Below are 16,160 nucleotides of genomic sequence, written 5' to 3'. Positions count from 1 at the left end.
TCCGTTTACAATGTGAATATATTCCTTTGAATAATTTAAGCGGACCCCGTCTCGTTTTGTCCATTTTCGTTTTATGCTTTGTTTTCCAATAATTCAATAGAATTTCATGTTATGTTTTCAGTGAGTAAGATATACACTACTCCTTTCCTTTTAATTTACATGACACTTTATTTTTCGAGATTTAGACATTTTAATTTTGATCATATATTTCAGCATAAAATATTTAAATTTAAAAATAAATTACATATTTAGAAATTACGTAAATATATTATAAGTCAAATAATTAATAAATTCCAAATATTTAAGAAAATAAATTAAAAAAATAACTCGTTTACCGTCACATAAATTGAAACGGAAGAATATTTCTTTTGATTTCTTGTGAGCCTTTAGAGTATGGACTAGCGAACATTGAAAATATCAGTCACTAGTCCGTGCAAGTTGTCATAGCCGAATAAGATGGAATTTTGGAGAAAGATAAAGGCAATAGTTAATGCGAATTCTACATCAATTATCAATCATCAATCAATCATCAAATAGGTTTTGGGGCATATTTTGGGAGTGATTTTAGAGGGAGAGTGAGAGTATTCTAGAGAGAGAAAGTAGATAAAGTGTCATGTTCATCAAATTCTTGTCCAAGCATTGAAATTCAATAAGAAATCCCTCAAGTTCTTCATCAAAGAGGTAAGGTTCTAACCCCTAATCTTCAATTTCGAGTTTGGGTAATGATGGGTGATTAAGAGTATGGTTCTTGGAATAAGTGTTCCTTATCCTATATTAATTATATTTCATAATTACATACTCATTTACATCATGAATCCGTGAATTTAGGAAAGAAAAATCAGATTTTTATAAAATCTTCTAAAAACGAAAATTTAAGATTTGAAGGTCCATTTCATATCGAAATTGGATAATTTTTTTATGTTTGAACTCGTAGCGGAACGGGTGCTCGCATTTCGTGAGTTTTTCTAGGATTTGAGACGTGGGTCCCACTGTCGAATATTTAAATGAATTTCGGATTTTATATCCGAAAAATTAGTAAATTCATATGGAATTAATTCCTATGATTCGTATTGAGTATATCGAATTGTTTGTGAATAGATTTGAAACTTTTGGAGACAAATTTAAAAGGAAAAGTTGTGGTCGAGTAATTAATTGAAATTTACAAAGCGAGGTGAATGTCGTGGTTAACCTTGACTTGAGGGAATAGAACCCTTAAATTATTTGTTATGTGAAATGCATGTCAACGACGTATAGGGGAGGTGACGAGTGTCTATACGTCGTCAAATTAATTGTTTGCCTACTTACTTGAAAAATTATAAATTGTTTTAAATCATGAATTAATTGTTATAATAATTGTTTTTCTCCTATTCTTTGTCAAATATTAATTCTTGAATTTATGCATTAATTGTTACAAGCTATTTGAATTATGTGTCTTAATTGTTATTTGACATTTAACATATTAAGTATTAAACTGCCTATTTTCTCCATGATATTCATAATAACTTGATATTTGTCATTGTTTGTTTCATAATTATTGTATGCTTGTTGTCTTATAATTTTATATTAATTGTTACATTTATTGGAGAAATTTCTTTTATAAGAATTGGTAAATGAATATATTGGAGGAGCGGGTTGCATGCCGCAACAAAATTGAATTGGTAAATGTATATATTGGAGGAGCGGGTTGCACGCCGCAACAGAATTGATAGAAATGAATATATTGGGGGATCGAGTTGCACGCCGCAACAGACTTATTAAAAAGTCCATATTGGAGGATCGGGTTGCACGCCGCAACAGACTTATTAAAAAGTCCATATTGAAGGATCGGGTTGCACGCCGCAACAGACTTATTAAAAGTCAATATTTGGGGGATCGGATTGCACGCCGCAATAGACTTATTTAAAAGTCAATATATACTTGATTAAAAATAATTATATGAGAGGATTAAAAATGAATATATTGTGGAAGCGGTTTGCACGCTATAACGGAAATTGGTTGAAATAATAATGGATTATGACTCCTGAGTTGGCTTCAATTATTATAAATGAGTTACCTGATTTAATTCTATTATTTGTTGTTGTTACTAATATTGCGTATAGGTTAATGTAAGTGAACCACCTTAGCCTCGCCACTACCTCGTCGAGGTTAGGCTCAGCACTTACTAGTACATGGGGTCGGTTATACTAATACTATACTCTGCACTTCTTGTATAGATTTCGGAGTTGGTTCCAGCGGCGTACCATAGACTTGCTCGGATTTCATCCACTCAGAGGAGACTTGAGGTATAATTGCACGACGTTCGCAGTTCTGAAGTCCTCGTCTATTTTACTTTAGCTGTGTGCTTGTTTTCAGACAACTTTATTTTATTCAGACCTTTATTTGTATTATTATAGAAGCTCGTGCACTTGTGACACCAATTCTGGAATGGTATTTAGACACCATTGTTTTGTTTTTATGGATTATTGACTACATTTCAGACTTTACTTCCACATTTGTTTCTTTGTTATTAATAAATTTAAAATTTTTTTTAAAATGGATAATAGTATTCTAACGTTGGCTTGCCTGACAAGTGAAATGTTAGGCGCCATCACGGTCCGAAGGTGAGAATTTTGGGTCGTGACATTCTCTCTTCTTCATTTCACAATTAACGACTACTCCCTCGAGTTCAAAATAAGTGATTTTTTTGTTATTTTCACACATATTAAGAAAGTCACCTTTTAACATTAATTAGCAATGAAATTGACCATATCAACCTTTACTATCTCTCTACATAAACACTCCTAACACATACTCCAACACTATTTACTCCAAGGGCAATGTAGGAAAAAAAATAATTAATTCATTTATGAAATCTAGAAAAATCACTTATTTTGGACAACAAAAAAAAGTCCAACAAAATATTTATTGTGGACCAGAGGAAGTATTTATTTTTTTCTTTTTCTGGAATAGTTGACTTGCTATACCAAAACTCTAGACTTAGTAACATCTAAAAATGATGAGCCAGTTTTATTCTATTAATTTGACCTATATTAAAGTTTTAAAAAATAATTTATGTCTTTAATGATATCTTCATTTTTTTAATGGTGGTGTCCGAACCAATTAATATTTTTGTGAAATGAGATTAATGGAGCGACATTACGGATTCATATAGCCAACTCTAACTTATTTGGAACTGAGACATTGATGCTAGTGTATTTCTATTCAATTCAAAATTCAAATTGAACTATGATACTTTTTTGATATCTAGTAATTCTCTATCGGGTGCATATATAAATAATATATATCCATCTAACAATTTCTCTTGGGGGGTTTACATATACTCATAATTGTTGTTATAAATAAAATTTAGAAGGATTTTTTGATTGAAAAAATCCATATAGATTAGTCATATATCAAGTTGTATTTTCTTGGGTCATTAGGAAAACAAAATTCGGAGATTTAAATCCAAGAATCATTCATGCATTCTAAGTAAATAGTTAATGATTCCGATTTTTCGAAATTTGAAATTCGGATTTTGCAACTGAAACTGAATCAACTTGTGTACATCTTAATTATTTCAATTAATACATTTGTCTATTATCAGCATAAGTACTGTGTAACTCTACTCACCAAGACTTATGCATATCAAAAGAAATAATCTAATTGTTTTGAACTATGATCTTCTATAATCTTCACCCACTTCATTAACTATCAAACTACACCCCTGGATACAAATATATCTTCATTTCACAACTAATGATCATCCAACTATTTTTGTTTTTAAATACTTGGAAAACTTGACTTTCTCTACCCGTTGTAACGACTCGACCGGTCGTTTTGAGTATTATAGCCTCGTTTTTTCATTTACTGCTCAAATTATGAATTACAACTATTATTTGGCTTGCGGGGGTAATTGGTTTGGGTCCGGTGAGGTTTTAAAATGATTTAGAGCACTTAGTTCCAAGGTTTAGAATTTAAGTTAAAAAGGTTGACCGGATGTTGACTTATGTGTAACGACCCCGGAGAAATTTTGCTAAGGAAATTAAAGTTTGGTGGTCCCGAGGTAGATCAATTAGTACAAAAGCTCGGACTTTTTGGGTTGAATAATGCACCGATGTGTAAAGAAATATTTTGTCGGAAAAAGGTCATTTCTGCAACCACTATGCGGTCGCAGAATCACTCTGCGGACCGCATAATAGTCGCAAAGTGGATCAAGAGAGGGGCAAGATTTGAGAAAAATCTGCGGTGCACTATGCGACCGCAGACTTATTTTGCGGTGCATTATGCGACCGCAGAACAAGTATGCGGACCGCATAATGACCGCAGACCGGGTTAGTAATGCCTAGCTTTGGAGGCCAAATTATGCGGCCGGTATGCGGACCGCATACCTGTTATGCGATTGCATAACTACGTCGGAGCTTCCATTCTTTCTAATTTTTGACCCGATCCAACTTCGATTTATAGCATGAAGCTCATTTTTTAGCCAAAATCTGATATTTTAGAGAGAGGTGAGAGCATTTTAGAGAGATAAAGTGAAGACTTAGTCATTTATCCATCGATTCTTGTTCAAGGTTTGAAGATTTCACAAGGATCTTGCTAGGGCTTCAAAGAGGTAAGAATTTCTTTCCTCAATCCTTCAATTTCGGGTTTGGAGTAAAAATAGGTAATTTATAGTATGATTATTGGGTGTAAGAGTATTATGTATACATACCAATAAAGTTGTGAAAAGATTGTTAAGTTCAAATGGGTAAGGATTGGGTTAAAAATGGTAGAAATCTTCATAGGCTTTAATTGAAGATTTGACGGTCGAGTTGGTGTCGGATTTTGGTGAAATTTATATGGTTGGACTCGTGGTTGGAGGAGCGTTCATATTCTGTAACTTTTGTCGGGTTCCGATATGTGAGCCCTACGAGCGATTTTTGAGTTAATTTCGGATTTTATTTAAAAAATTAGTATTTCCTTATAGAATTAATTACAATAATTTGTATTAACTGAATCGAATTAATTGTGGTTAGATACGAGACTTTAGGAGACCAATTATCATGGCAAGGGCATAGCAAAATAAATAATTACACGGGGTTGAGGTAAGTAACAATTATAAATCTGGTCCTCAGGGTATTAAACCCCGAATTTTGGTATCATGTGATTATTTTGGAGGTGACGCGCATGCTAGGTGACGGGCGTGTGGGCGTGCACCGAAAGAATTGTGACTTGGTCCATCCCGTGAAATTGTAAAGTTGAATAAACTGTTCTTAGCTATAAGCTCTCTTTGTGTTGAAGAAATTTGACTGTAAAACATGTTAAAAATCATGCTTAGGCTATGTGATAGTACTGTTGGGACCCATAGAGGTCGCGTACTTGTTGAATTATTTGCTAATTATTGTCTTGTACTTAGTCATGATTTTACTTGTGCATCATACCTCAATCTTTCTTGATATTTATTGATTTACTATGTTATCTTTGTTTAGGGTGATCCTTGTGATTTCCGAAAGCCCGAGAGACTAGAGAGGTTGAGGACTGAGTAAGGTCAAGGGCCTGTCGGTGAGGTAAGGATATATGGCACGTGAGTTGTACGTGCAGTATATTATAACATGTGAGTTATCCGTGCAGCACGTGAGTTGTCTGTGCGGATTATGGCGCTTGGGCTGTAGGAGCCCCTCTGGAGTCTGTACACACCCCCAGTGAGCGCGGGTACCCATTGAGTGTGAGTGCTGAGGGCTGAGAGCCGAGAGGTTGAGCTGTTGTGATAAGTTGAGTGACTGTTGCCTGAGAGGCTTTACTTGCTTTGCATTTGTTGTTGCACTTGGTTTCTATCTATCGTTGTTGTAAAATCTTTGAAAGAATTTATATCCGGATTACTTGAAATTGAACTGTATAAAATTGATTTGACTTAAACTGTCGGATTTGAAAGCATGTCTATTCTTTGATGGAACTACTGAAAGTGAACTATGACTGTGTAGCTCGCCATTATATTCAGTTCTTTAGTTATTATTGTTACTTGCTGAGTTGGTTATACTCATACTATACCCTGCACTTCGTGTGCAGATCCAGGTATTTCTGAACATAACAGGTGTTGATCATTTCGCGCAGTTGATTTTCAAGAGATTTTGAGGTAGCTGCCGTGTTCCGCAGACCTTGTTTACTGTATTTGGTCTCAGACTATTATAGACCGTATTTTCCAGACTTGTACTTATATTAGATGCTCATGTACTCAGCAACACCAGGTTTTGGGAGTGTTGTATCGGAAATTACTAGATTTTTGGTATTGTATTTAACGTTACGTTTTTTTTTAATTTAAAATAAATCGTGGGTTATTAATGTTGTCGGCTTGACTAGTATTGAGATAGGCGCCATCACGACAAGTTAGGATTTTGGGTCATGATACCCGTAGACTATCGCAACGCGTTTATAGGCTGCATCATCGAAGGATAAATCAATCTCATTTTTATCCTTTGAAACATGGATTTAAATTATATATACCATTTAAATAATTTTATATACTATTGGCTTATTTGACTTCTTATATAAGATTTGGAGGATACCTGTAATTGCTTTTTGAGTGACATGACGGTGTTAATCTTTTTTAAACTGTCATTGCATAAGAAAAGGGAGAAATCATACCCAAGGTTCACGTCAACCTATTTAATAATAAAAAAGTTCTCCTCAAAATGCAACTGCTCCTTCAGTCTAAGTTTTCTTGTCCACTACCATATTAAAAATAGATGTCTATTGGTGAAACAAGTTTGTTATATATATAGGTTTATCTTCACTTCAAAATTTTCAAGTTAGAGGAAAATAATTCTTTTCAATATGCATGTGAATAACAGAGTAGTATAGGAAGTGTCTTGACGCTTAACACCTAAGTTTTGTTTCTTTAATAATATCATCAATGAACTAAATTAAACATCGTCAAGGCATGGGACCCAAGAACACAAGATGGAATTATTCTTCTGACCATTTCATTCTTCCTCTATAACATCCACTTTTGAAATCTCCTGCAATCAACAAAACATAGTATTTTAGTTGCAAGAGTTTTTTTAAAAAAAAGAAACAAATAAAAGATGGCAGGAGGTGGAGGAGACCAAGAAACAAATTTGGAATTTACACCAACATGGGTTGTTGCGTTGGTCTGCACTTTCATAGTTGCTATCTGTCTTTTTGTTGAAAGAATCATTCATTATGCTAGCAAGGTGATGGTTAATCCAAATTCTTTAAATTGACTAGTTTTACGCTGACCGTCAAGTTGAAGGGGAGCCTTGGAGCGACGGTCAAGTTGTCTCCGTGTGACTAATAGGTCATGGGTTCAAACTGTGGAATCAGCCACTGATATTTGCATCAAGGTAGGTAGGCTGTCTACATCACACCCCCTTGGAGTGCGGCCCTTCCCCGTATCCTGCGTGAATGCGGAATGCTTTATGCACCCGACTGCCTGCGCTGACAATCAACTCGTTTCCAATAGTAGTTCGCAGCACAATATTTCTTGATTTTACCCTTAGTACTTGTAATATGTATCATGTCTCTTTAATAATATGAATTCCAATTGTGATATTTCTGGCAGTATTTGCTCAAGAAAAACCAGAAGCCACTTTATGAAGCCTTACAAAAGATCAAAGAAGGTACAAGTTACTTCAATTTCTCTTTGTTACCTCTCTTTTACTTCTTTAGCTGAGAGTCTATCAGAAGCAGTCTCTCTGCCCTCCGAAGTAGGATAAGACTGCTTACATACTACCTCCTCAGACTCAATTTGTGGGAATTCACTGTGTTGTTGTTGTTACCTCTCTTTTACTTGGTCAAAGTTAAGATATCTGATTAGTTCGTATTGTAAAAACATGATGAAATGATGCAGAGTTGATGCTGTTGGGATTCATATCTCTGCTTTTGACTGTTTTCCAAGACAGAATGGTTAAAATATGTATTCCTAAGCACTTGACCAATAGTTGGCTGCCTTGTAAAAGGGATGAAGATGCCAATCAAACTGTCCACTTTCAGACCTCCTCTGGAAATTTCTTCTCTTTAATTCCAGGAGGAAGGCGCCTTCTTGCTGATTCTGCTAATTCTGGTTAGTGTGAGGCTAAGGTCTGTATAACTAGTAAGTACTATTCTTTATTTGACCTTTGAAAGTACAGACCATGCGTGTATTATATCAGCCTAGTCGATCCGGTACGTTCTTATTTATAGATAAGGCAAGAGATAACTTATGACCTCGCAACACAATTCAAAATTTCGTCTCATTCATGTTGGTGATTTCTGATGTGAATTCAATCATCTCTGCTTCCTATGGGTTGCTCCACCAATTTAGTGTGTGAGTTTAGGAAAAAACCAAACCACATTAAGTATATATTGGATGCAGTCTTACAATTTTTAGCAATTGCTTCCACATTTTGGATGCAACTCTTGTATCAAGGCTTCCCTTCAATCAAACAATTTTATTAGGTCCCGTTTGGAGGGAAAACGATGTGGGGAAAAATTCTAGCCAAAACATACTTTAAAATGTTTTGTCTTTTTTTTTTTTGATAGTTTTTACCTGCAAAAAATAACTATCTTTTTTTCTCAAAGCGCTTTTAGGAGTTTTTCAAGTTTAAAAGTTGTTTTGTTTTGGCAAAAACAATCAAACAAACATAACTACTGGTACTAGTCTTGAACTAATTTTTTACGTTCCAAACGCCCAAATTATGAAGAAAAATAAATCAAATAAAAGGGGAAAATAATTTGCCAATCAAGAAAATAACAGCCCAGTGCAAATTATCCCGCATTCACACAGGGTCCGGGGAAGGAGCACACTTTAAGGGGTATGATGTAGACAGTCTACCCTAATGCATGATATTAGTGGCTTCTTCCACGACTCAAACCTGTGACTTATAGGTCACACAGAGGCAACTTTAAAATTGTTCCAAAGCTCCCTTCTAATTTGTTAATCAAACATTAATAAAAATTCTTCCAATTGGGTTCTATTAAGACCTAAGTTGCACGGACTCTTCGATTTTGGTGCCGTCCCGTTCCGATACGAGACGGAGACAGGAGCCGGAGCGGGATACGTCCCGGATACGGTCAACTGACTTCGGACACTTTGACCGGAGTCTATCGACAAATTTGGAAGAAAAATTGAGATTTTGATTTCTCGAAATCAAAAATAAAACAGATTTAGGAGAACGAAAGAATAATGTCCATCTTGAAGAATCAAAGATTGAATTCTACAATATTCATGTAAGTTTTTCACAGAATATCTCTCAAAATTTACAATATTTTTATAGCTCTATTTTTTATTAGCCGAATCCCCGCACCCGTATCCATATCTGGATCCGCATCCCTGAATCTTAAAATTTAGATTTTGCCGAATCTAATACTCGAATCCGTCCCCGTATCGGATACCCGCACCCGAGTCCGAGAAACATAGATTAAGATACAACTTTATTCCATATACTGATATTTCTGAAGTTCCTTATCATATGACTTTTGATGTGTCATTTTTTTTGGATAATATTTCAGATTTTAGAATGGCAACTCTGAATTTATAACTCTTTCTTTTTTTGGAACTTAACAGGCCAAGGCACCATTGCTATCTCTCACAGCATTACATCATCTCCATACATTTATCTTTGTGCTAACTATTTCTGTGATGACCCAAAAGATTATTTTATGTTTTAGAATTCGAATCTGCGCTCTTAAGCCTTAAAAATCTCATTTTTACTCTTTTCGATTTACGTGCGCAATTCGGGCATATTTCTGAAAAGCTTTATGTTGAAAATTGATGAAAATAAGAATATATATGCCTTAAAAAGTTGATTTTATTTGACTTCGGTGAAATATTTTGGTAAACGGGCCCGGATCGATATTTTGACGGTCTCGGTGGGTCCGCATCGAATTATGGGACCTGGGACGTGTGCCTGGAATCGAAGTCGGAGGTCCCTAACTTGAGTTATGAATTTTTGATGAAAATTAAAAGTTTGGAAATTATTTATTTTTAAGAATTGATTGGTGTTATACTCTTCCTTGTAAATGTATCCAATGTGTTCTAAGCTCTTACATACTCATGAGTTTGAGCTATAATTTTCCTAATATTTTATATGTCTTTAATGTTTTATGATAATCTAAAGAAATGAAAGTATGAAATGTGAATGTGGCTATCGTGTCAAGAATGCGAATTTAAATGTATGACTAAGAGCGCCAATGAAATGAAAGATTTTATGGAAGGCTATACTGTATATATTTCTTCTATATAGAAATATTTTTGGGAGAATCGTTAGGTCACCGAGGAAGGGTAGGTTATAAAGGCCTAAGCACGAAACTACACGTGCTGGAGTAGGAGGTGAGTGAGAGATAAATTTCCGTTATGATATGTTGAGATTATTCCACTTGATTGGGATGAATGGATAGCTAGCAAAGACTATTTTAACCCACACGACATTGCGGTGAGACGGCCTAGCCGATCAGACGGAGATCTAACACCATGCCACGTACATGGTGGTATTGTATTTCCTTGTCACCCTGCATACATTGGGATGGGGCGGTCTAGCCGATCGGGTGGAGATCTGACTTCATGCCATGTGCACGGTAGTGTGTCGGTACTAAGGATCTCCCAACTTAAAATATTAATGATTACTTGAAGGTTTCCCCTTTTTAACTTGGTATTTAAATATTAATTATTTTCTTAGTGCTTCCATATTTCTCTCCTTTTATGTTGGCACTTCGTTCCGTGAGAGGGTATTTAGCTTTACATACTATATGTACTAACGTCCCTTTTGCCGGGAGCGCTACATCTTTAATAGATGGAGGTGGTTCCTCAGCAGGCGGCACTGATCATTGATAGAAGCATACCCTCTTTTCAGCTGATTTGGTGATCCAAACTTGTTATCGAGGCGTTTTGCCATTTTGATGCTTGCACATTGTATTTTAAGGTATATCCGGAGCTTTGTCACCGGAATATTTTATATTACTCTCTTGTTTACTTAGAGGCTCCATAGACATACTGTGGGTTATGTTAGTTTGATGGGATCTTTAAAATGCTATTTTGGTCGTTAACTTAATCTTTTGGTAATTATCAATGAAGCTCGTGTAAGTAATGAAATATAATATTTTATACTTTTATCCTCTCCTTGTCAATCTCTTGTCATTTATTCTTAAATCATTCATGGTCAAAGTTGGGTAGTAGGCATCAACTAGGCTTGCTTGATTTGGGGATCTTGTCTCCCTTAAATCTAGCTATACATTGAGTAATTTGTACTCATTATAAGGACACAAAATACTTGTATGAAAAAACGCTAAACTTTTTCTCTTACTCTCTTAGCATTATTTTGTTAAGTACTTTGTTCTAGATATTGTTCTTGCTACCATAGAAGCTCAATTCACAGCTAGTCTTATATTTTCTTAGAGTATTCTTAATTAATTTATTTTTATTATTTGTTACTTTATATTCTTTGATCAATTTAATTCATGTGTCTATAAACCATGTTACAAATTCAACTGTACCGTTTTACGGGTAAACACTTATATAAGTTGTGTATTTAACTTGATGCCACATGCATTTCCAAATGGATACGAAAAGTTAAATAATACAGATATGAATACTTGTTTCTAAAACAAAATTAATTATGCAAGTGAAACTCATGAATTACTCTAATGTGATTTTACTATAATATCGGTGAAAACTTTGTAACTATACTATTCTAGTGGGAAACGTTCAATTTTCTTAATGTGACAAAATAGTTTGTGACTTTACAATTTGCTATTATAGTAGGTGAAGTTTAATTGTTTTAATGTGACAAAACAATAATAAATAAAATTCAATAATAATACATGAATATACCCGATTTAAAGTTAAATTTTGACTAAAATTTTATTAGGTAAATTTGTAATACTTAGAAGAAAAGAATTTAGACTTGTAATTTATAGTTTCTAAACTCTTAAGTGTTACCTATAGTTTCTATATTTAATTATGTTCCTTTCGGGTGTGATTTATTTATCAACATCCCTTCTTTGCTCAAGGATTTTGGATACCTCAGTTAATGTTTATTTTCAAACTTTTTATGTTCTGTTTAGTGATGCTTCCAATGGTAAAGAGGGAAATGGTGGAAGAATTAATGGCACAAGAGGCATGCATGTTTCATTTTTGTGAAGCCCATATCAGGACTGAAACTCAAGAATGTGTGGTCGCATGTGTACATGCACCTGAAAAGAGTGAGTCAAAAATCAGTACATAACAAAGCTAATCAAGTTGAAGCAATGGACAATGCATGCTTTTATGCTAGGAAACTGAAAGACACAGGGAAAAAGCAAGCGAATTCTTTAGAGACTTATCAAGATCAAGCAGTAGGTTCATTACTAGAAAAAAGATGGGTCTAAGGGAATGGAAAGTACTAATGAGGAGACACAAGTTAAACATAGTGGTTGATAAAAATTGGAGGATCATTCTTAGGTTTAAAAGATAACTATGGAAAGACCACAAGAGAAAATATGATCTTGCCAATAAATTCAACAAGGTTAGGAGAAGAAGATACGTACATAAAGACTTAGTTTTAATCACAACATAAACCAGAACAGAAAAAAACAAGAAGATTATATTGGTGAAAGAAAGTACAAAATGGAAGAAAAATCTAAGCATGAATGTTCCGAATGTTCATTTTGTCGATTTAGCCCGTCCTAAATCGATTCTAGAGTATGCCAATCTTCTGTATGCAATTCATGAGATACACAACGTGAATATATATACACGTATGAGGCTTAGGAGTCCTAACTAAACTACAGAACTAGGACACCAAGTAATGAACTATCCTAAATACAGTAGGATTCTACTCTTTATAAAGATGAGCGTGCACACAAAAACAAGTCGTCTACCATCTGCAGGTTTCTGATTTTTTTTTTTTAAATGTCCTAGTTATGAAATTTATGGTTCGAGGTTTGGTTGGATATTTTTCATCTTTTGGTCCTTCTGTAGAAATATAGAGTACATAAACAACAAGCTCCACATGTTCAACCAGCTAGCTACTTCAATGAACTTCAACGAGGAACATCATTCCCATGTGTTGAATCAAATGATTTCTCTACAAAGTTCAACGAATCACTTCAAGAAGCATACATACGTGAAGTTCCTACTATAGTTTCATTAAGTTAAAACGATCGATTATGCCTTGAAGGGTGGAACGACTGGAACAAATTGCTAAAATTTAACAATTTCAGTGGCGAAACAATGGCAGAAAATAATATGGACATAATGAACCCGGATTCGCGTTAAATTATTGTTTTACCAATAGGGTTTGGGACGGGGTTTTAGGTTGGCTTTTTTATCTGAATTCTTTTATATGACAATATAGGCATCCATAGCTTCGTATTCTCTTCTGAAACGTATATTTGAACGGAGTGGACTCGTTTGGAGGCTCAGAGGGAAGGCAAGGACGTGGAGTGTCTCTTCGGCTTCGGATTTGGGCAAGTTGAGATTTACTAGACGCTTTATGTAGTGTTATGTGTTGGTAAATGTATTAAGGGACGAAATGGGGAGTATGGGGTCCCATACTCATGAGTTGATGAGCACTTGTGCAGGTACCACTGTATTTGTTTGGGTAATTCAAATAAGAAAGTAGTATAATTGTGACAGAGATTTTGTGTTTAGCCTTCGGGCCATGAGAATGGTGCATATATCCATTTAGGTTGGTATGATTGATGCTTATTTGGTCATGAGTGGCATGATTGATTGAGTACTTATGTTTGTTGATTGAGTTGCATTCATCACTCCACATCTTGTCTGATTTATGAAAAAGACACTTAAATCTTGATATTGACTTGCTATTTTGCATTTGCATGATGTACTCATATCCATTCATTCTTTCATTATACTGCTAGCATATGACTGGTAATTGAAAGAAGGATTTTGGATATGGTACATGGCTATGGAGTGATGATGATATTCAGCCAGCGACTGAGACCCGATGTGATCTAGGAGATCTATAGTATTCTGGATGGATATATGGACCTCATGAGTCCCCCCATGGGTCACGTGAAACCTAATGCAGGAGAATTGCATACTATTCACTTACATTGCATGCATTCTCTACATCTCATATTATTTATGTTGATTTGACTTGATTCATGAAATATGTGTGACAAAGGACTAAAAGATAGAATCTTTAGGCTTATACTTGACATAAATGAGGCAAAGGTAGAATCTTTACTCTTGGAATGGACTTAATTAACTAAAAGATTGAATCTTTATAAGTGAGTTGGGATCGGAGTGGATTGTAAGAGCGGTTTTAGGATTTATACCTTCTTTATTTGTTGGAATATTGTCACGACCCGGAATTCCCACCTTCGGGATCATGATGGTGCCTAACATTTCACTTGCTAAGCAAGCCAACGTTAGAGAACTGTTAAGTCAATTTTAGTCAATTTCAATAACTGAATCAATTAAGCCAACACAAGCTACAAATGAAATACGGAATAACATAAATGCCCATAATATCTACTACAATTCGGATATGGAGTCACAACTCGCGAGCTTCTAGAATTTTCTACAAACAGAGTCTGAAAGAAATACAACTGTTCTGAATTAAAAAAAATAGTAAAATAGGGAAAATAGAAGGGGACTCCAAGGCTTGTGGACGCCAGTAGATCTACCTCGAGTCTGCAATAAACAAGTCCAAGTTGCTGCGCCTCACGGACAGCTAGGGCCGGTACAAAAATATGCATAAGAAGTGCAGGGTGTAGTATGAGTACAACCGACCCCATGTACTCGTAAGTATCAAACCTAACCTCGATGAAGTAGTGACAAGGCTATGACAAGACACTCACATAATAACATGTACAGATAACAGTATATGTAAAAGATAACAATAGATAAAAGCTAATCGTGTACTATTGGGAGGGGGACATGCTAAAAGGGATACAAGATACGAGAGATACATCAGAAATGATAAACAGAATAATCAATATGCCTTTAACAAGTAAGAACAATTAAGCACAATGAAGAAAACTGCACGGCATCACCCTTTGTTCTTTTACTCTCTACCTCATAATGAAACAAGAACACTGCACGTCATCATCCTTAGTGCTTTTAATATCACTCTCAGTATAAATTAATAGATACGGTACGACATTCCCCTTCGTGCATTAACTCTCATAACATGGCACGACATCACCCTTCTTGCATTAACACTCACAATATGACACGACATCATCCTTCGTGCATTAACACTCACATACGGCACGACAAAACCCTTCGTGGATTAACACTCTCCCTTACCATACAAAATGAAAATAAATAAAATGGAGACAAAATAAACAAGAACAAGCCTCATATCAATAATATTTCCACAATACCATCCTAAACTTAGGGAAAACAATGCTCAAATATCTCAAATAGCTAGCAAATGCATGCAGAACGAATAATTTAATAATTAACTAGACTAAGCAGGGATATCATGATCAAAGAAGGAAATAAATTGCAAGAAAACAAGTTTTAACAATTCAAAGCTCTACCGGGGCGTTTCTTCTAAAATCCACCTCCAAACCACTCGTATCTAAGAACAATTGACCCAATAATATCAAATATTGCTTGAAATCAGTTACAATACAAACTTATAGAAGTTCCAAACTCCCCCCCCCCAAATCAAAATCAACCCCCGGCCCTCTTGGTCAAAACTCGAGGTTCGGACCAAAATTCATTTACCCATTCACCCTTGAGCCTAGTTATATAATTTGTTTCGAAATCCGACCTCAATTTGGGGTCTAAATTCCACTTTTACAAAAATTCCTAATTCTACCCAAACCCCCAATTTTCACCATGAAAACACTAGATTTCAGGTGAAAAACTTATGAAATGTAATTGGTAATTGAACGAAAGTAGGTTAGGATCACTTACCAAAATATTGGGGAAGAACAACTCTTGGGAGAATCGCCTCTAGGGGTTTCTAGTTTTGAAATTTTGAAAAAAAATGGAAAATATACCGAGCTGGTTCTCTTTTAACACTGGGCATCAGGTATTCATCGAGTTCGTGTGAAACCTGACGCGTTAGCGAAGAGCAAGGCTTTTTCGGCTTACGCGATCACGAGGGGATGCACGCGTTCGCGATGGTCTATTCCCCATGGTCATCATGTTCGCTAGCCTTGGCTCGCGTTCGCGTAGAACAACCCCTGTTTTCCCCTCCCCCACCTCAATACACTACGCGTTCGCGTGTGACTGGCCACGTTCGTGT

The 16,160-nt window shown here is 35.3% G+C and overlaps 1 protein-coding gene across 1 annotated transcript; it reads left to right on the top strand.

Annotated features, from left to right (window-relative positions):
* Window positions 1-6,946: 6,946 nt before the first annotated feature.
* LOC108948585 (MLO-like protein 1) lies at window positions 6,947-9,690 on the top strand. The gene is made up of 4 exons (XM_033661412.2): window positions 6,947-7,169; window positions 7,538-7,595; window positions 7,826-8,055; window positions 9,521-9,690. Exons 1-3 carry the CDS (start codon window positions 7,041-7,043, stop codon window positions 8,041-8,043), a joined length of 405 nt encoding a protein of 134 aa, XP_033517303.1. The 5' UTR covers window positions 6,947-7,040; the 3' UTR covers window positions 8,044-8,055; window positions 9,521-9,690.
* The last annotated feature ends 6,470 nt before the right edge of the window (window positions 9,691-16,160 follow it).

The sequence above is a fragment of the Nicotiana tomentosiformis genome, chromosome 12, assembly GCF_000390325.3.
Source record: "Nicotiana tomentosiformis chromosome 12, ASM39032v3, whole genome shotgun sequence".
NCBI lineage: Eukaryota > Viridiplantae > Streptophyta > Magnoliopsida > Solanales > Solanaceae > Nicotiana > Nicotiana tomentosiformis.
This window is presented reverse-complemented; position numbering and strand designations above follow the sequence as displayed.

Coding starts and splice junctions, on each gene's coding strand:
- LOC108948585 (XM_033661412.2), top strand. CDS start 7,041: ATGGCAGGAGGTGGAGGAGACCAAGAAACAAATTTGGAATTTACACCA. Junction 7,170..7,537: donor TCATTCATTATGCTAGCAAG/GTGATGGTTAAT, acceptor TATTTCTGGCAG/TATTTGCTCAAGAAAAACCA. Junction 7,596..7,825: donor CTTACAAAAGATCAAAGAAG/GTACAAGTTACT, acceptor GAAATGATGCAG/AGTTGATGCTGTTGGGATTC.